Here is an 18,596-nt window from a genome sequence, read left to right as displayed (position 1 = left end):
TCTGCTTCCGGATACCTCATGTCCATCTTCACCTTCTCCGACAGGTGACCCATCCCCTCCCCGGGCATCCCAGCAGGCAGGCATGGCAGATGGTCGGCAGCCAGACGAGCACTGGACCTCCAATGGCCAGGAGAACGGCGAAAACGGCTACTCCGCCTATAGCTCCGGCTACAGGGAGAACGGCTACCACGGTGGGGCAGCCGCGCATCCTGGAGCGACAGGTATAGGAACACGGACGCCTCAGTTTGCATCATGCCTCGCCGGGGGCAGTGACATTGATTGGACTGCTCTGCGCACACTACCAGATGGCTGTGTGGGGAAAATGTGATTGGTTGCAGAGTTCCAGGCAGGAGCGATTGATTCCCCACAATGCACTCGAACAGATGAAAGCGTTTCACATTTGAATGAGTAGTGAAAGTGAACTTGCTACAGCAGCTCTGCCAAAGGGCGGAGGACATTGCTGCGGTCTCTCAGGACAAGTAGTTTTGGTGGAAATACTCTAAAACTGTGTTTTGGAGCAAATTGGAGATGGTTTCTTTTCTCAGATTCAGATAAGAAAAGCTCAAAATTTTGATTACACGGCCGTATAAAAGTTTATTAATCTTACAAATAAAATATAGTATGACATTAAATCAGATTAGGATCTGGAAATAGAGGTTACTGGATATCAGATTTATGGAGAAATGCCTGTATTCGGATCTATACTGCCTGTCTGCCAGGTGAGGCAGTCTAAAATTAGACGAAGGATGGAGGTAGAAAAACAAGTGGAAACACAAACAGGAAGACAGAGAGGTGCATTACATTGAAAAGAAAACCAAGTGAAGTGAAAAAAAGGAGAGAGGAAGAAGAATTGTAAAAGGAGCTGTTGTTATGAGTACTGTATATGTGATGTTTTATTTAACAACATCCAAGGTAAGTTGGTGCTCTACTAATCTATCCATGTATCTGCTCTGGAGAGTAAGCAAACAGCCACTAATCAAACTCCAGAGGAGCATTTGCGATCTGCATCGCAGACAAACACACGTACGCCACGAGCGTTTGTCTCAAACTCAGTGGTCAGGGGTCAGCTTTGAGTTATTACTTTTTCATTTCCTTCCTTCCATCCACGTCTTGTCTTCCCGCTGTGTGTCTCTCTCTGTCTCTCTCTCTCTTTCTCCCCTTCGCAGTGGATGACTCAGCCAATTTGCCTCCCTCCCCTCCCCCCTCTCCATCCGCCGAGCAGATTGGGCCCGTGGCACAAGGTACACACACGTATAATAACCACTCCAGACCCTCGGGCGTGAGAGTATGAATGGTGAGAGTGGCAGAAGTCTCTCAAAAAACAAAAATAGGGATTTCAAGAGATGGGCCTCAAGACATGGCCGCCACTCCTCCTCCTTTCTTCTGCTCCCTTAGTGTTCAGTTAAAGGGCTCCATTCTGCTTTGCATGTCAGCTGACTGTCTTATCACATGTAAGGGATTCTGCAGCATGTGCCACATTGTCCTGTCCAAATTCAGAACTTTGGTTCATTTTACCAACAGTAGATCAACATCACTTTTTCTAACACATCTGGATACGAGACCTACAACGACAACACAAACACTCTTCCTCGCTTAAGCTGCCACTGGAGCCCTTCATCTCATTAGTCTGCCCCCCCCCCCTCGTCATCTCCTCTGGTGTATTTTGCTCACGTTGTGTATGTGTATTAGTTTGTCCATGAGCGAAATCACAGATTTGTCTTTCAGCTCACAGAAAACAATTCAGTCTGTTTTCTAATCATTTATTTTTTGTGCGTGGCATGCAATCAACAACATTTAGAATTATCCAATACCCCCACTGCATGGTTTATGGTTTATAACTTACTTATACAGAACAAATCCTAAGAGACCTTTTCCTAATAGTTGAAATATTTTGACAATTAAAGAAAGGCTAGTTGCATATATGTGATTACTCAGCTTTGATTATGTTTTAAATTTGTATCTATCAAGACCTGGGTAGGAAGTGTGTTGATTGCATCCCGTACATCTCCATCAGAGCTGAAAGTGTCTTGCAACCCATGTTTTGTCGCTGTCCATGTCTCATCCATGTGTCTCCCTTTCCTGCTCAAAGAAGGTAAAGTAGAGGTTGGGGATGAGGATGAGGAGGAGGCTCCGGAAGGGCCCAGCAACCACCAAGAGGAAGTGACATATGAGCAGCCGGCAGACTTGCTCTTAGAGCAGACAGATTATTTAGCAGAACCCCAGGCTTTGGGCTGCCAGCAAGCCCAGACACCTGAGGTCCTCAATGGAGGAAGTCATCAAGTTGAACGCAGCCCATCACAAAAAGGTGTGTGTGGTTTTATGGGGTTTTGTGTGTGTGTGTGTGTGTGTGTGTGTGTGTGTGTGTGTGTGCATACAGTTTGTGTGAGGGTTCTGAGTAAATGTGTTCAATACCTACTTTGCATGATCCTCCTGTGCTCTGTTATTGGGCACAACAACTTTCTGCTCTCGATTTATAAGTTGTGATGCAACTCCGGCATTGCTGCCAACCTTCCTGCATCTTTGTTGCCTTTAAATCCTTAAGCTTCTGCTTCAATACCTGAAGTGGATGTTTGCAAAATGACACAACATAGCACTTTGATTTTGTGCTTTTTCATGCAAAACACATCCATTTGCTTTTCATTGGAGCGACATGAGAAAACGTGATCAACCATGTTGCGGTTGATCATTTCTGCACTCTTGTATTGCCAGCTACATTGCAAATGCAAATATCTGTCTGTCTGAACTGTCAAACATTGTAGACTGAAGTGTCGCTAGAATTAGTTGTCTTTGTATTCTTATGTGGGTTTTTGCTGGAATATTGTGTGCAAGTAAGTGTTGAGGAGTACGCCCACCTATATGGGTGCCTCATAAATGAGTCCTGAATGTATTTTAAGCCTGTTATGTATCTGTCACTTTGAGTTTTCGATGTTGTTTTCATTTCATCCCAAGGCACAGACTAATCCTGTTTTCCTATTGTTATTAAAATCACACTTTTGGCATTATAATCCACCCTCATTGGACATATAGCATCATTCTTATCTTTGAGGTTAATTGATTCAATGATATACCCCTTATTAATTCACGTCGATATTTGTTCACATCTACAGCATTCTGGTACTTGCAGTAGAAATTGCTATTGCGTCAACTAAAAGTATTTTTCTTCAATAATGTTATAATGTGGTTGACCAATTTTTGTCCATCCTTGTGTATTGCAATAGGAATTCAATACATTTGTATACATTTATTTCTCGTCATCTAACATCATGCAACTCATCCTTTCATTCCAGTTCTGCACGCTATCTTGGTGCTGTAATTTCCCCTATGCTGTGTTTTTTGCCTGATGGAGAGCTACCGTATCTATGTGCTGAGGGCCGCGGCTTGACTGTGTGGGCTAGCTTTTGCGGATGCTGCTAGCAAAGCTTTTAGGTAATATGACTCAGCACAGTATCCTTCAAACTCACAGCACAGCAGGAAGAATGTATCAGTCAGGCATCTTGTGGGTCTGCTGTGAAAGAAGAAGAACCTCAAGTGCCGTTGTTACATGGGAAGCAGGTGGTTGTTGAAAGAGCAGCACCTGAAGGAAGAGAACTTTCCTCGACTGAAATTCCCCCTCCCTCTGTAAAAGATAATGTGCTCTCTGACACCTCCTCAATTGAGCTGGGTAACCAAGCCAAAAAGAATTTGGTAGAAGAGTCTAAAGCCAAAGAGGCGGACGAGTCTTCACTGTCAGAAAAATCCTCAAAAGTTTCAACAAAGGAAAAAGAGAAAATTGTGTCACCAAGCAAGGAACAAGAAGTGACGGTTGAGTCGGTGTATGAGGCAGACCAGGATAGTTGCAGTGACATTGGATTGCATGAGACACGAGTGACTGATATTCCAAAATTCCAGCAAACACAAGAAGCAGTCAAATCAAGTCCTGAACATGGTGCAGAATTGGAAACCACATCTGGAATGTTTGTAGAGCACAAACCAGGAGCAACAACCTACTTTGAGACATCCTCAAAAAGCCACAGCGAGGAGTCACCACAAGCTCAAAGCTATTATGAGCTCAGTACATCAGCAGAGACAAAGTCAAGTGGTGAAACTGTAAGCATTGTGCAGAAGCTAGAGGAACAACAGGAAAATAACACCAGGACACCACCTTGTAAGAAGTCTTTTGAACAGAGAAGCCTCTCAATGAACATCACTGTTGGATCCTCAGGAGTAGAGACAGTGAAGAAGGAGAGTCTGTGTCCAATCAGCGGAAGTTTTGATGAGTCTGAGGTTTACCCTGTAACACCATCAGTGGAGAGTCATGAACCCAAGTTTCCTCTAGCTGTTTCCATTACCCCAATTTCCGCTGAATCACCTGAAGATATTCCTGCAAAAGCAGAAACTACTAATCCTTCTGGCAAACAAAATTCCACGTTTGAAGAAAGAAGCAGCCTCTCCGAGATGTTGGACCTGGCTGGAGCCCTGCCACAGCCGTCACTTGGGAGGAGAGAGGTTGACCACATGAGACGAAAGTCAGTGCCTGCTAATGTATCAACCCTTGTCGGGAGCTCCTTGGCCAGGCTTGCCTTGGTAGATCAGACCTCGAGAGCTGTGGGTAGAGAAAGCCAGCTGGAGGAACTGGGCTACTGTGTCTTCAGCGAATACTCTGGGCCCTTGCCTTCTCCTGCTGACGTACCCAGTCCAGGGCACTCTCCGCACCAGCATTTCCCTTCTATGGAGGGGGGAGTTGAGGAGCTTGGGGCCATAGCAGTTGAACCCGTTTACAAGGGAATCCAACAACCTGATCCAAAACGAATTGTACCTGAGGCATCTCAAAACACTGTTACTGAGAAGAAAGATGCAGCAGTAAAGACTACCCTGATGCTTGAAAAAGCTGTGACAAGCGGAGCAAAACCTGATCGCCTAAGAATCCCAATGTCTTCTTCAAAAGACAGACTGAGTGACATAAAAATCCAAGCAATACCTGAGGTTGACATTGAAAGAGACCCCTCCAGAGAGGCTTCCCCCATCCCACCAGACAGCTCCTTTACTTTCACTCCGATGGAAACTGGAAGCAAGTTTCCAAAGACCTCCACTGCCCCAAAGTCCCCAGATGATACACCTTCAGAAAACCAAGACACTACAAAGAAAGCTGGGAAAGATGTCTTATCAGAGGTTGAAACGGAGAATGATTTTACGTCTGAGGGGACAGGTAATAAACAGCCAGCATTAGACAAAGAAAAACTGACACCTGAACCGAAAGAATCTGTAAAAACAAGTAAAGAACCAGACATACCTTCAGAGTTATCACAGTCTTTAGGAGGGAGCTCAGAAAAAGACGATAAGAAGATTCAAGGTGTGCACGGGACACCTGCAAGATTAGACGGAACAGATGAGCAAGAAAACTCAAAAACTATTCAGGATTTAAGCGCTGAAAGACCCCCAGAAAAAGGATCACCAAAACTGCAAATATCAACTTCAATCATCATCATACCCCAAGCACAAGTGGAGGAAGAACAAGAGGACGAAGATGTGGAGATCGCTGAAGAGCCTCATGAGATGATGGAGGAAGCCGGAGAGCCTGTTCTTCCGAAGACAGCTCAAGCAAAAGTTGTAAAGGAAGAGGAAAAGAATGAGAATGTGAGGGTGATTGTACGTGATCAGGAGTTGGAAGAAGATTGCAAGTCTGGAGCAGAAGAAGGGAGTCATAGTGGTCAAAACAGTGGCGAAGGGGAGCCTGCTGCTAGAGACAGTTCTCACTTGTCTCCACGCTCTGATGACGACTTACCACAGCCAACAGAGGAAGGGGGCAGAGATGAAGAGGTAGGGAAGGAAAAAGTAGCAAAGGACCTGCAAAAAAACACAGATGAAGGGAAGAAACAGGTAGTTGAGGGGGAAAGGAACGATCAAACAGGAGAGGAAGAGGAGGAAGTGTGTTCTGATGAAGTATGTGAAGAAAGAGAGGAGAGAATGACGGAAGAAGAGGATGAGAGAGAGAAGAGAGAGGTGGAGAAAGACATTGAGATCGGTCAGGAGGTGGAAGAGACTTCTGATGGTCTCTGCCAGACCAGTCAGCCAGCAAACGATGAAACCACCCTGGACGTGTCCATCCTAGATACTGACAGTGGCTGGATGTACTCACAAGGTACTAGAGCTTGTAAAATGAATACATCAATCACTTGTTAAAAAGAAAATGTTAATGTATATTTAACTTGACTGCTTTTATATCACAAACCTAGCTAGCACTAGGAAGCTTGTTGCTAGTTACATGAGAATATGTCTTGTCTTCCTGTCAAGGGGTGTAGAGAAATAGCCCTTTTTTGATCCCTTCCCACTGCAGATGATGACAAAAGTATCATGACTGAGCAAATCGAGGCCCTTCCTCACACCCAGAGTTCTGTTGTGGTGGACAGACCTGCTAAACGGGCCCCTGGCAGAGGAAGGGGCCACCCTAGTGCCACTGAGAGCAAAGTGTCCCGCAAAGCACCCAGCCACCATGCAAGAGAGGAGATGAAGAAGAAAAAAGGTTTCAATTTTGTATTCAAGAAGGGGTTTTGTTCATCTTAAAAAAAATTACAGTATGTTCTTATTTTTCAAGAGTATACTCTTGATTTCTTACCTCTTATACAGTAGTAAACTCAAAGCTTTGCCTCTCTGTTGTTGGTATAATCCTGTCTCTCCTTTTTGCCAGTAGGCATGAGGAGGGTTGACCAGAATAAGGTGTCAGCCTTCCAATGTCGCTCTCCATCTCGAAAGAGTGTAGCCAAAGTGGCAGCCAGACATCCTAGGCCTTCTCTGCTTCACGGCTCTGCTAGACGCAAGGCCACAGGTGAACACTTTTCACCAGGAACCAGTGCCGTGGATAGAGAGAGTGAATCCAAACTTTACCCAAGAGGCCCAAGAGATAACCGCACAGTATTTATGAGCTGAAGTACCAAGATCATCATTGTAGGCCAGGAAAAAAAAAAAAAAAAAAACTATGAAGGTGTTTGCTCTCTCTATTGATGGTTATTATTTGTAGCAGGTGCAATGTAGCTGGCAAATATCCTGTGCTGCTGACTCATTTTTTACAACATCACATTCGCTATGTTTTTCTCTGTCGACACTTTTTGTTTGGTCTTTTGTTTTGTGGTTTCATTGGGTGCATTTTGAGCTGTTTAGCTTCGTGTTGCTTTTTTGTGCTCACTGATGCTGTAGGTTGTGAATGGTCCTCAACGACTAGTGGAATACATCTCTTCCGGTTTCACTGCTCACTTTTCTACGTTTGCTGGAAATGGCTTCAGTTGGTGTGAACAAGTCTTTGAATGGAAAGAGAGACTGACAAAAAAATAATTTGTGTGGGTTTTTTTGGTGTGTGATTATCTGAAATGATTGTTGTCGTACCACATTTCAGCAAATATCCTTTGCTCATTTCAGAAAGTTGGCATTTGGACTGTCCATTCCGAATTCATAATGCGTATGGATGTACATGTGCGCTGCAGTGAGCCATGTGGTTCACATTTGCAAATGTCCCCCCCTGCTGGTTTACCCTGGTTATTACAGTTGGACTGTTTTCTTTACAGGCATGGAGAGCTTTCAGCCCCTCAGTGTGGCCCACCAGTCCAGGGAGAGGACCACTGTAAGTACACATACACATGCAATCCCATGTGCATAACATTATCATTATCACCCCCCCTATTTTGCACTTTTTATGCTCAGTGATATATTCATAGAGGTGGAAATAAAACACCCATGTATTACACTGACTGTTTTTATTGTATTTGTCAGGTTCACTGAAGTTGCATTGTTTTAATGAGTACTGTATTGTTGCAAGCCGTTGTCGCGTTGGTCTCTGGGTACATTTTACCACACAGATCTGGAATGCGCTGTATCACGTGCCTTGCTTGCTTGACAAACTTGACATTTTCCTCCTTCCCTTCTTTTCTGCGTGTTTGCATGTGTGTCTTTTTTTTCATTTCTCTTTTGTGCATATTTGTTTTGTCTTGCATGCCCACCGCTATCCCTGTCTGTACCAGTCTCGACAGAGAAGATCTGTGAGTAAAGGAGTCCCATTACAGTAGGCCTGCACAGTTTATCTTAGGGGGGGAAAAATCATGATGTGCAGTATGCTGGCAAAGGGGAACATCCAAATTATGTTTTAAAAACTGTCACATCTTTTTCATCTCCATAATCAAGTCAAGTTTTGTGTCTTTTAAAATATGAAACTCTGCTTCTAAAAGTCCAGATTGTCCATTCATAAAATGAAATCTGAGAAGCAGATGTGCATGTTGATTACATATTTCTAAATTTAGAAGGATTTTTCTTCTAAAAATAGAATCAAGATACTGTACAATGTGTTTCTCCATGAACCATAAATATGCACGTTTCATCGCCGCTCCATTCCATCTCACTCCTTTGTTTCTCTATCTGTTTGTTGCCTCTGCCTGCCCACCCGCACGTCATCCATCTCTCCCACACTTCCCTGCCTCTTGCCGCGGCTTTGGTCCAGAGCCCCACGAGGGCGGTACTGTTAAAGATGGCAATGCAGCGTCGGGGGTACGATCAGCATCCCCCCCGGCCCGGTTCTGCCTGTAGCCTTAAGCGGAGCCCCCTGGTGGAGGCGGAGCTCAATGAGGGCCGCCCCTCCTCTGCATGCTCCCACCCGTCCCCTCTGCCTGACAAATGGGCAGAGAAGGTAAAGTGGAAGGAGAGCAGGGGTTGATGGGTAGCTGTAACCGATGTCCACTCAGGCTGCGTACGATGAAGCGCAAGTGTTGACTCTTTGGTGTGTGTGTGTGTGTGTGTGTGTGTGTGTGTGTGTGTGTGTGTGTCTGTTAATTTAGGTGAGAACTTACCGCAGCCCAGAGAAGAGGTCATCCTTACCCAGGCCGGCCAAATCTCTGACACGCCACATCCCTGCTGCTGAGCAAGATGACAGCACCCCCTGCAGGCCAACCTGTAAGAACACACACAATCAAAATACAGAACATTCTAGCTGGTTTGCCTCATTTAGAGCCTCTTTATTCACTAACTCGCTTACTTTGGATCATTGTATTACAGCTACAATCTAACTCACACCACCCTCCACACCCTGCCCTGCTCTTCTCTGACTACCCCCCCATACCCCAACTCAATTCCCCTCACCTCCTTGCCCTGTCGCCCTCCCTCTGTCTTAAAGCCATCCGTACCGAGTCCAGAGCGGACAGCAGGCCTGGAAGAGCCCCTGGTATGGCAGGTAGACCAACCAGTAGCTCCCGTTAGACCCTCAACTACAACCTATGACATCTAGTTGATAGTTTTCCATACACTTCATCCGCCGTCTGACACTATGCCAATTACATTTCTGGTTCTCTGTTTCCCCATTTACAGTGAAAAGATGTTCATTGTCCAATTAGAAAGAAGCTTTGCTTTCATTCCCCGATACTTCAAACACAAAGTATTTTTAACCTGTTACATTTGTCTTTGTCAAACCCAAATTGCCCGCATCAGAGTGAAGAGGTGGGATCCATCACAACAGGGCGCTGCTTCATTTCTCATTCAGGACATTGTCGACTAAGCTCTGATTGGTCGTGCGCCGGTAGCACGGCAACAAGCCCTCAGCATTAGATGAAATCAGCTGCCTGTGTGTGTGTGTATGTGTGCTTTCATGCTCCTCGTCAAACATTTCTTGTTTGACCTCGGCTGTTTGTTTTGTGGAAACTGCAAATTTGCCACTAACAGGGCAGCGCTCGTGGCTCCATGAGTGTTCCCTTATCATCATTTATCAGAACCAAATTAAAGATCAGAAACGCACACACACACACACATACATCAGTCCATCATTTTCTCTTTGTGTTTGTTTCAGTTTCTCTCCTCTTTCCTTTACCTTTGTCTGTCTCTTTCTCTATCTTCTGTCTTTCTGTTTCTTCCATTTTCCAGGAAAGAGTTCCCCCCGCTTATCTTAATCCGACCTCTCCTATCTCCTAGGTACAGACTCGGCCCGTTCTCGGTCAGTCCGTAGCGGCGCCTCCACCCCCGGCTCCTCCGCCGTCACGCCTGGCACACCCCCGAGTTACGCCTGCCGCACCCCGGGCTCGCGCACTCCCGGCAGCCACACGCCCAAGTCCTTCAGCGTCCTCCAGGAGAAGAAGGTGGCGGTGATCCGGACTCCGCCCAAGTCGCCGTCCTCCGCCCAGCGGCAGCTGAAGGTCCTCAATCAGCCCCTGCCCGACCTGAAGAATGTCAAGTCCAAGATCGGGTCCACCTCCAACCTCAAACATCAGCCGAAAGGCGGACAGGTAACGGGACTGTGAGGGAACACAACAGTCACGGTGACTCATAAGGTTTGGAATCACACCTGAGGCAAAACAGAAAAAAAGGAAATCACACAAAGATGCAAAGTCTAACAGCATGGAATTAGCTATTTTTTGCACAGATTTTTAAATCCAAGGTTAAATTGCAGTAATTTAGTCACTCATTAATGGCGTTAATTCATTGTAGCACACAGAATAAAAGACTAATTAATATTAATATCCACAGCCACACTTTTAACTGTGATCATATTTCATGATTTCTGGCTAACAAACATTTTTAAGCATTTACATACTTCTGCCACAAGAGGGCAGGAAATTCTAAAGTTATATTTTACACCTCAAATATAAGAAATTTGTCTGAACAAGGCTTATCAGCTCTATTTATACTTTTACATTAAATTTTTCTAACAATATTAATTATTTAAATTTTAGTTTATTGTTGATTTGCAGACTGAATATTAATCCAGTTGTTTTCATACGATGTGATAAAAAGACAAGGAATAGGAACATTAAAAACTAAGCACAAAGGATTGTTTACTCATGTATGTGATTTTTCTTTTTACTTTCACTCAAAGCAAAACATCTTCATCTTTCTATTGTGAGAACATATTATATTATGTTATTATACCAGCTTCTCTAAACACTGGTTTTATCTTGTTCTTTTATTAAATTCCTTCCTCTCCTCTGTGTGTTTTTCTCTCTGAGTGGTAAAAATGTCGTTGAAACATTTCTTCCCATCTTCACTCTCACTCACTGGCCTGCTTGTAATTCCCCGCCGTGCCGTCACCGTCTGTCTGCCTCCCCCGACTGTCCCCTGCCCTCGCTATGTCCGCTGTCATCTCCGTCAGTCTGGATGAACCGCCATCGGCTGCCTCTGGCCTCTTCCTCATCCTCATCCTCATCCTCCTGACTGTCTCTCTTGCCTCTCTTCCTCTTTACCTATTCCCCTCCAAATTCCCTCCTTCCTGAAAGAACATCACGTGTCGGTCTTTTTCTTAAAATATTCTCCAAAGAATATCCAAGAATACCTCGGAGGAGCGGCCAACCTGCAGAATCATTGGCCAGGGGGATCTGCTTTCGTCATCACCGTTGCGAAATTTTCCCTCTGGCTCTGACTATTAATAATTTCAAAGCGGGTGAAATTACTTATTGAGAAGTTATATCGAGGACACAGAATGAAAATACATCACACCGTTTCACTTTTCCTTTTTGTTTTCTTGGGTTTTCAACAAAGCAGTTACTTGGTAGGTCGATAAGATTAATTATATTTAAGTTGCCAGGTTGGCCAAGAATAGTGAAAACTGTCCATCATAATATCACCAATCACAAGTTTATGTATGCATATTGCTTGTCATCATTTTCAAATGATTCAAACATAATTTGTTCAGTATTATTTTTAAAGAGTAAGAAAAACAGAAAATATTCACATTTGACCCGTGGAAGTTTTGCTGAAAAATCTCATTCACTATTGATTATGAAAGTAGAAGCATATTATTTTTTGGTCGACTGACTTGTGAATTATAACCAATAATGGTTTCAGCCATGGAGCAAATAGTATGTTTATTTTTAATTTGATAAGATCATCGTTGGGTTCGGTTCCAGTTGCTTTGTCATTGGTTGACCTTGCAGCTGGAGATCTGGCAGGATGGTAAGATAGTAGGAGCTGTGTGTGCGTGTGTGTGCATGTGTGTGTGTGTGAGAAAATCCAGGTCAGGTCAGTGTAGACTGGTGTGATTCCCCTGAACCCATTTCTCTTTTCGGTTTAGATCTTTTATCTAAACCGAAACTCGCTGCATTAAAGGGGCAAAGGGAGGGGCAATAAAATGACATCACCGTCTGTTCTCACAGCTCTGCACAGACGGTAAATGTTAAATACATGTTTAATGTAAATGCATGTGAAGACGCGCCGATCGCTCATCGCACACTTGACTCGATTGACCAAGGCACATATAGTTGTTTTCTTTCTTTCTTTCTTTTTTTACTCGATTTTTGTTTATAGGTTCAAATTTTAAGCGAGAAGCTGGACTTCAGTCATGTTCAGTCAAAGTGCGGCTCCAAGGATAATCTGAAGCACGCGGCCAAAGGAGGCAATGTATGTACGCCTTTTCCCTTTTCTTTCTCTGCCTCTTTTTTTCTCTTTCCTCTTTTCTCTTTTTCAACTGCTGGGGCTGCTGTAGCGTTCTATCATGCTACTTTAATGTGGTCATCTGTCGACCCATCTGCTTGTTTCCGCCAAGTGCAATGCATTCCTGTTACTTAATCAACAATGTCTTCAGTGCTTGTACAAATAGTGGATGTTGCACTTGTGAATTAAAGTCTTCAGGGGGATCTAACGACTCTATTTTTAACAGGGACGAGTTTAAAAAACCATCAACGTTGGCTGTTTTTAAAATAAAAAACCTCACCCTGTCATTCCCAGGTCATGATCCCAAGTGTGAAACTGGACTTTAGCCACGTTCAGTCGAAATGCGGCTCCCTGGCCAAACTCCAGCACACAGCCGGCGGAGGAAACGTGAGTGACGCCGCAGCAAAGCAAACACACACGCACATTCAAAAAAACATCTCATCCTGACGTAGCTCATAGATTAACGTGCGAGCGTGATTGTAAATTGTATATGTGGAACGTCTACATCGCTATCAACTGTCTTTTGTGCCTCGGTAGCAAAAAGATCTAATGTTATACCGGTAATTACACAGAAAAATGCATATTTATTTATAAGCCTGGGGTAAAACATACAGCATGTCTGTATATTGTATCAATTTGTAACATTAACTGCATGCAGACAGTGTTTGTTGTCACACTAATTCACATCACCCACTGCACAATAAGGCACTTGCTCTCCTGGAGGCTTCACTTCAGCCTCTCGTGCCACTCCTTTTCTTACAGATGGAAAAAATACTTAGAAGGAGGAGTCTGGAAAAAAAACTCACCTGGTTTCACTGATTAAACAAAAAAATGATGAAAAATAAACCTGGCACCAGAACAAAATTCCCCTTTCCCTCTCAGGACGAGCAATTAAGAAAAATCACCTCTTTTTGCAACAAAAAAAACTTGGATAAGTGTGTGTGTGTGTGTGTGTGTGTTCTGTGTGTATTCGTCTGTGTTATCACCGCTTGCTTGCTCCAGGAAATTGCAGCATCTCTACTGTGGACGAACATTGATCGGCTTGATTTACCTTCACGCACAGACTCGCGTTGTGTCGCCTCTTTGCTCCTTTCCGCGTCAAGATGTTTGCACAGCATATATTATTGCCTGTAAATATATTAATCAATTTGTGCACTGCTCTGCTGCCCATCAGATCCAAATCCAGACCAAGAAGATCGACTTGAGCCACATCACCTCTAAGTGTGGCTCAATGTCCAACCTCAGCCACAGGCCAGGTACAACACACACTTTTCCTCAACGAACGTTGACTCCAGCGGTTAATATTCCATCGTACTTGTCCGGAGATTTACAGCATATTGAGAACATTTTTTGAAGGACACTGATCATTGCAAACGATGAAAAACTCATTTTAATGAGTGTACCAATATTTAACATATGACTTTGTATAACGAGCTTGACTTTATCTCGTGCTTACTGTCGCATCATATAAAGTCTGAAGTTCATGAGTAGATAAAACAAGTGTAAAACATGGTGAAAGCGTAAATATGTAGAGCAGCTTGTCAAATAATAACGGCTCCTGTAGTTTAGTTGAGATTATTGTGCGCTGTGACTTTTGGTCTCCGTTGATGAATAAAATTGAAATGTAACTATTTTCGATGTGATTTTACATACTTTTGTCATGCAGTAATACAGTATGAGGACAATATAGGATTCCAAACAGCGTCATATGATTGTGTATGTGCAGAATTTTACTGGTCAAACACAGCACAGTGTCCTCTGCTCCGAAGGACAGAGAGATTCTCTTCCCCCCCGAGCGTTTGCTCGGGAGAAGTGCTGGCCTGCAGGCGAGGCGATTGCCCCCTGGGTTTTGACGCTTTGTCCTTTTCTTCCTTGCTGTCCTGCTCCCAGGGGGAGGCAACGTGCGCATTGAAAATGTGAAGCTGGACTTTAAAGACAAGGCCGCTGCCAAGGTCGGCTCCCTGGACAACACCAGCCACACTCCTGGAGGCGGAAATATCATGGTAAAAAAAAAAAAAAAGCACGCGGAATAACCGCCACTGCCAGATTCTGTAAGACATAGAGAAGAGAAAACCTGCTCTGACCTTAACTCTCTCTCTCTCTCTCTCTCTCCCTCCATCCGTCGGCCGCCAGATCGAGAGCCACAAGCTGACCTTCCGGGAAACAGCCAAAGCTCGAGTGGACCACGGCGCGGAGATCGTCGTCACCCACTCCCCCGGGATCGAGACTGGGGGCACTTCCCCTCGCCTGTCCTCCGCCGGCAGCATCAACCTCCTGGACTCGCCACAGCTCTCCACGCTGGCCCAGGACGTCACCGCCGCCCTGGCCAAGCAGGGCTTGTGAGCCGGGCTGCCTCCGCTTCGGATACCCCCCCCAAAAAAAGAAAAGAAACGAGAAAAAAAAAGAGGAAAAAAATCCACACCATTACTCCCATCATTTTCATTCACTGAAGTGTTTTCCCCACGGTCCCTCACTGCAACACGACCCCCACACACTTGACCCCGCGGGCTCCGCTGTTGTAGTTGATTGACTGTCCCGTCCGTCAGCGACCCCTCCGCCCCTTCCAGTGGGAAAACTGAAGCCCGGTCACACCTTATTCGTTACCTTCGTTCATTTTCCGTCACTCAAATGTGGACTTTTTTTTCCATTTGCTTTTTGGATGGGCCGAATGCTAAAGTTTGACTGGATGTGTTTTTGTCCGAGAAAGCATTGATGGTTTTTATGATTGTACAGTGATATTTTTTAAGCGCGGATTGCATCGCCACATTCCACTGGTACGGGGGAATACATGTCAACGTGAACTCACGCATATAACGTCCATCCAGAATTTTTACGGTACCGAAAGCAAGATGATGGCTACTAGATACTAGAAGCGAATCTTAAGATATACGTGTGTGTGTGTGTGTGTGTGATAGCGAGAGAGAGAGAGAGAGAGAGAGAGAGAGAGAGAGAGAGACGTAACTTACGGAAACATGGCGTGTAACTGTACCTGCAAGAAGAATGGCTAACGAGCATGTCTGCTGAAAACGTGGCATTTCAAGTCATAACGACATGAATTGTTTTGTTCCTCGGTTGGATCTTATGATTTCCTGATATGTGCTGACTTGTTGTACTCTTGTTCTGTTTTCTTTTATATATATATATATATATATATATATATATATATATATATATATATATATATATATATATATATATATATATATATATATATATATATGATGAATATATGTCGCTGTAGTGGAAGTTGTTACGGTTTTGTATGTTCCCTGTGGCTGCCCTGGCTTATTAGCACTTAAATGTGGATAACCTTTGCAGTTCTGTCGAGTCAAGTGCTAAAAGGCTAGCTTTCCAATAGATGATCTCGTTTTTAATCTTCTCTCCGCAAACCAATGGGCTGCTCCGTCTTTTTCGTTTTTTGGGGTTTTTACGTTAGCTTTGTGGTTTTATCAGGCTACAGCAACGCTGTTATGCTGGCATGGCAAATAAGATATACAAATTAGATCCGTTTGGAGTCTGTCTTCAACCTTTCAGTGTGAGTGTAACTGGCATGGGGGTGCATCCTGTGACATTGACTTGGGTCATACGATGTCTTTGGATTGGTAAGAAAAAAAAAAGAGAAAAAGAATAAAAGAAAAGGGAAAGTGAAAACTCTTTACATGAAAACGTTTCTTTTGAAAGAGCGGCTACCTGGCCCTTTTTGTGTGATCGAACCAGTAACTTTACAGGAAATGAAAGCAAAAAAAAAAGATGAAACTTACAGCTGTTAAAAAAAGAAATCATAAAAAAAAATTACAAAAACAGTTCTAGCATATCCTCTTGCTCACCGTTGTGAACCCCCTCCTGCTCCTCCCCCCAGTGTCGGCTCGCCCTCCAGTGTTTTTTCTGTGCTTCCCCTACTCCTGCCCCCCCACACCCCCTGCCTGTGTAAACTGTATTTTAAAAACCATGTAGATGTGTGCACACTTTTCCGATGTTTGAGACGTACTGATGACAAATGCTCCTACAGGATGACGACAACAGAAATAAAGAAAATAAAAACCGACTCACTCGAGTTTTGTTTTTTTTCCCTTCGCATGAAATCTCAGAAAATATTATATGTATTATTCATAGTAGCGTTAAGCTACATGTGCATTTTATGATTTTGTTTATTTATATTATTACATGCATACTTATCTGTGCTTTTTATGTAATGAAAGGTATAATGAGTCTGAGGAAATAGTATAATTTTCCTTCTGAACTTTATTTCTCAGGACTAAGCGAGCTGGTCCGGTCCAGTTGCCCGGCAACCGGCAGGGACTCCAGGAACTTTTCTGATCCCGACTAATAAATAGTCTGGTATATAGAGAGTCCAAGTAATATCAAAAAACAATGAAAAGTGATTCTAACCAACAGTTAAAAAAAAAAGAAGACCATAATGGAACTAGACATTTAGCATATCTGCCCAAAAATTAATCGATTCTTTTTGAGAGATTGAGCCATCAGTTGACCTTCTGTTTGTTTTTTTTTTGCTATTTTAACATTGAACTAAGGTCCTATAATTTGTAATTTCTCACATTCCTCATACACATGTACTATGTTATTTCTCAACCCTAAATGTCTCATTGGAATTGGAATGATAGTTCTTCTTTTTATAGTTGCTTGGTTGGTGGCTGATGGAAAAACATCCCATCATACCGTATCCTCCCATCAGTTTGTACAGATGGAGTTCAGTTTGCTTGTTACAGGTGGTAACTGTCCAGCATGTCTATCTATTTGCATTGGTTGCATCTAGTTTTAAAGCTTAACACCTATTTGGGACAAAAAATAAAGTGCAGATATCATCCTCAGTTACAATAACCATTGCTTATTAATTGTCCACCAAAATGTTATGTCAGGTCAAATATATTGAATCGCTGCAGGTTTTTTTCTACTATGATACATTTATGTGTCTCACTTTTTTTTTTGCTGAAAAAGACTTTACAAAACAAATGATCAGCTCAGCTTAAATACTATGCGTTATACTATAGTTTAAACTACCCAATTGAAGATCACAATAAAATTTATCGAGGCGCACTCCTTCTTTATGTGAAGTGTTCTCTCTAATATTACCTTTACTTTTGATCCGTACATTTTGTAGCCAATTGCTTTATTATTATTTTTATGTTCACTTAGTACGTATTGCAATGTTGAATGCAGGACCTTGGAACACCGGCGCGTGCTGACGTGGCCGCGTATCACGCTCGTTCCGAAGACCCACTGCACAGGTTGTCCGCCATGCGGGTTATTGCGCAACCTGTTGATATCCAAAATGGGGGGGGGGGGGGGGGTTGTCTCGCGCCTCCTGTGCGGGATGGCACCACGCAGCCGGCGGTGTGTCGACAGCGGTTTTTTGCTGCGGTTTTTTCGCCGTCTGCGCCACCGAGAGGATACGCACGCCTCCGCGTAAACATGTGCACACTGCGTCTTTAAGCTCCGCCGCCGATGAATCAACTGTCACTGTCCGGCGAGGGAGGTGCTGAAATCAGGATCAGAGCGAACCCCCCCTCCTCTTTCTCTCTCTCTCTCTCTCTCTCTCTCTCTCTCTATCTTTCTCTCCCTCCCTCTCTCCCCGTCTCCCTCCACCTCTATTTCCGACCGACCGACACTTGCAGCCATTTTACGCAGGACGAACCCAATCATGTCGTGAGGGAAGCTCGCCGGTCACCTGGGCACAGAGCGAGCGGCGTCCCGGTGGTCGCGCGCGCGCGCACACACACACACACACACACTCACGCACACACACACACGCACACAGGACCGGCCAAAATGGTGAAGAGGAAGAGCCTGGACGAAAACGAGCCGGAGTGCGGGAAGGGCATACCGTTCCCCATCCAGACCTTCCTGTGGAGGCAGACCAGGTCGGTGTGCGTGCGGGGAAATTGATAACAGGTGTTCGGGAAAAAACGAGCAGGATCGGGGATGTGACAGCAGCCAGTGGTGGCACAGCCGCTGCCCGACACGATTTTTTATTGGTGTTGTTGTTGTTGTTGTCAGGCGTCAAAATGTGTGTGTGTGTGTGTGTGTGTGTGTGTGTTGGTTCATTACGATTCAATCTGTGAATGGGAAGCTGAAGGTGTGTGTTCAGTCCACTGGCTGCACGGCTGCATGTTTTAAATGGTGGGTGGTCTGCAGGGATGGTGCCCTGAGATGGATGCAGATCTCTCATGATGTCACACCTGTAAATCGAATTTACAGGGGGGGGGGGT

The 18,596-nt window shown here is 44.2% G+C and overlaps 2 protein-coding genes across 22 annotated transcripts in view; both read left to right on the top strand.

The window, feature by feature from the left end:
• LOC118304077 (microtubule-associated protein 2) overlaps nucleotides 1-16,414 on the top strand; it is a 55,829-nt gene extending 39,415 nt beyond the window's left edge. Inside the window, exons 4-16 of one of the 6 annotated variants that reach the window (XM_035629636.2) lie at nucleotides 45-221; nucleotides 1,167-1,241; nucleotides 2,090-2,305; nucleotides 7,536-7,591; nucleotides 7,989-8,006; nucleotides 8,462-8,647; nucleotides 8,796-8,910; nucleotides 9,131-9,187; nucleotides 9,919-10,229; nucleotides 12,664-12,756; nucleotides 13,544-13,625; nucleotides 14,260-14,372; nucleotides 14,503-16,414. In XM_035629636.2, coding sequence (XP_035485529.2) covers nucleotides 83-221; nucleotides 1,167-1,241; nucleotides 2,090-2,305; nucleotides 7,536-7,591; nucleotides 7,989-8,006; nucleotides 8,462-8,647; nucleotides 8,796-8,910; nucleotides 9,131-9,187; nucleotides 9,919-10,229; nucleotides 12,664-12,756; nucleotides 13,544-13,625; nucleotides 14,260-14,372; nucleotides 14,503-14,712 — 1,671 coding nt within the window. In that variant the 5' untranslated portion in view covers nucleotides 45-82 and the 3' untranslated portion in view covers nucleotides 14,713-16,414. Of the gene's footprint in view, nucleotides 1-44; nucleotides 222-1,166; nucleotides 1,242-2,089; nucleotides 2,306-6,603; nucleotides 6,803-7,535; nucleotides 7,592-7,988; nucleotides 8,007-8,461; nucleotides 8,648-8,795; nucleotides 8,911-9,130; nucleotides 9,188-9,918; nucleotides 10,230-12,663; nucleotides 12,757-13,543; nucleotides 13,626-14,259; nucleotides 14,373-14,502 lie in introns of those variants that run through there. The other 5 variants (XM_035629639.2, XM_035629640.2, XM_035629637.2 and 2 more) reach the window with 5 other exon arrangements.
• Nucleotides 16,415-17,664: 1,250 nt separating this feature from the next.
• LOC118303994 (protein unc-80 homolog) overlaps nucleotides 17,665-18,596 on the top strand; it is a 43,859-nt gene continuing 42,927 nt past the window's right edge. For 10 of the 16 annotated variants that reach the window (XM_047335930.1, XM_047335935.1, XM_047335908.1 and 7 more), the window contains exon 1: nucleotides 17,665-18,248. In XM_047335930.1, coding sequence (XP_047191886.1) covers nucleotides 17,833-18,248 — 416 coding nt within the window. In that variant the 5' untranslated portion in view covers nucleotides 17,665-17,832. The remainder of the gene's footprint in view (nucleotides 18,249-18,596) is intronic. The other 6 variants (XM_047335934.1, XM_047335931.1, XM_047335928.1 and 3 more) reach the window with 1 other exon arrangement.

Source organism: Scophthalmus maximus, chromosome 1 (assembly GCF_022379125.1).
Source record: "Scophthalmus maximus strain ysfricsl-2021 chromosome 1, ASM2237912v1, whole genome shotgun sequence".
Lineage (NCBI taxonomy): Eukaryota > Metazoa > Chordata > Actinopteri > Pleuronectiformes > Scophthalmidae > Scophthalmus > Scophthalmus maximus.
This window is presented reverse-complemented; position numbering and strand designations above follow the sequence as displayed.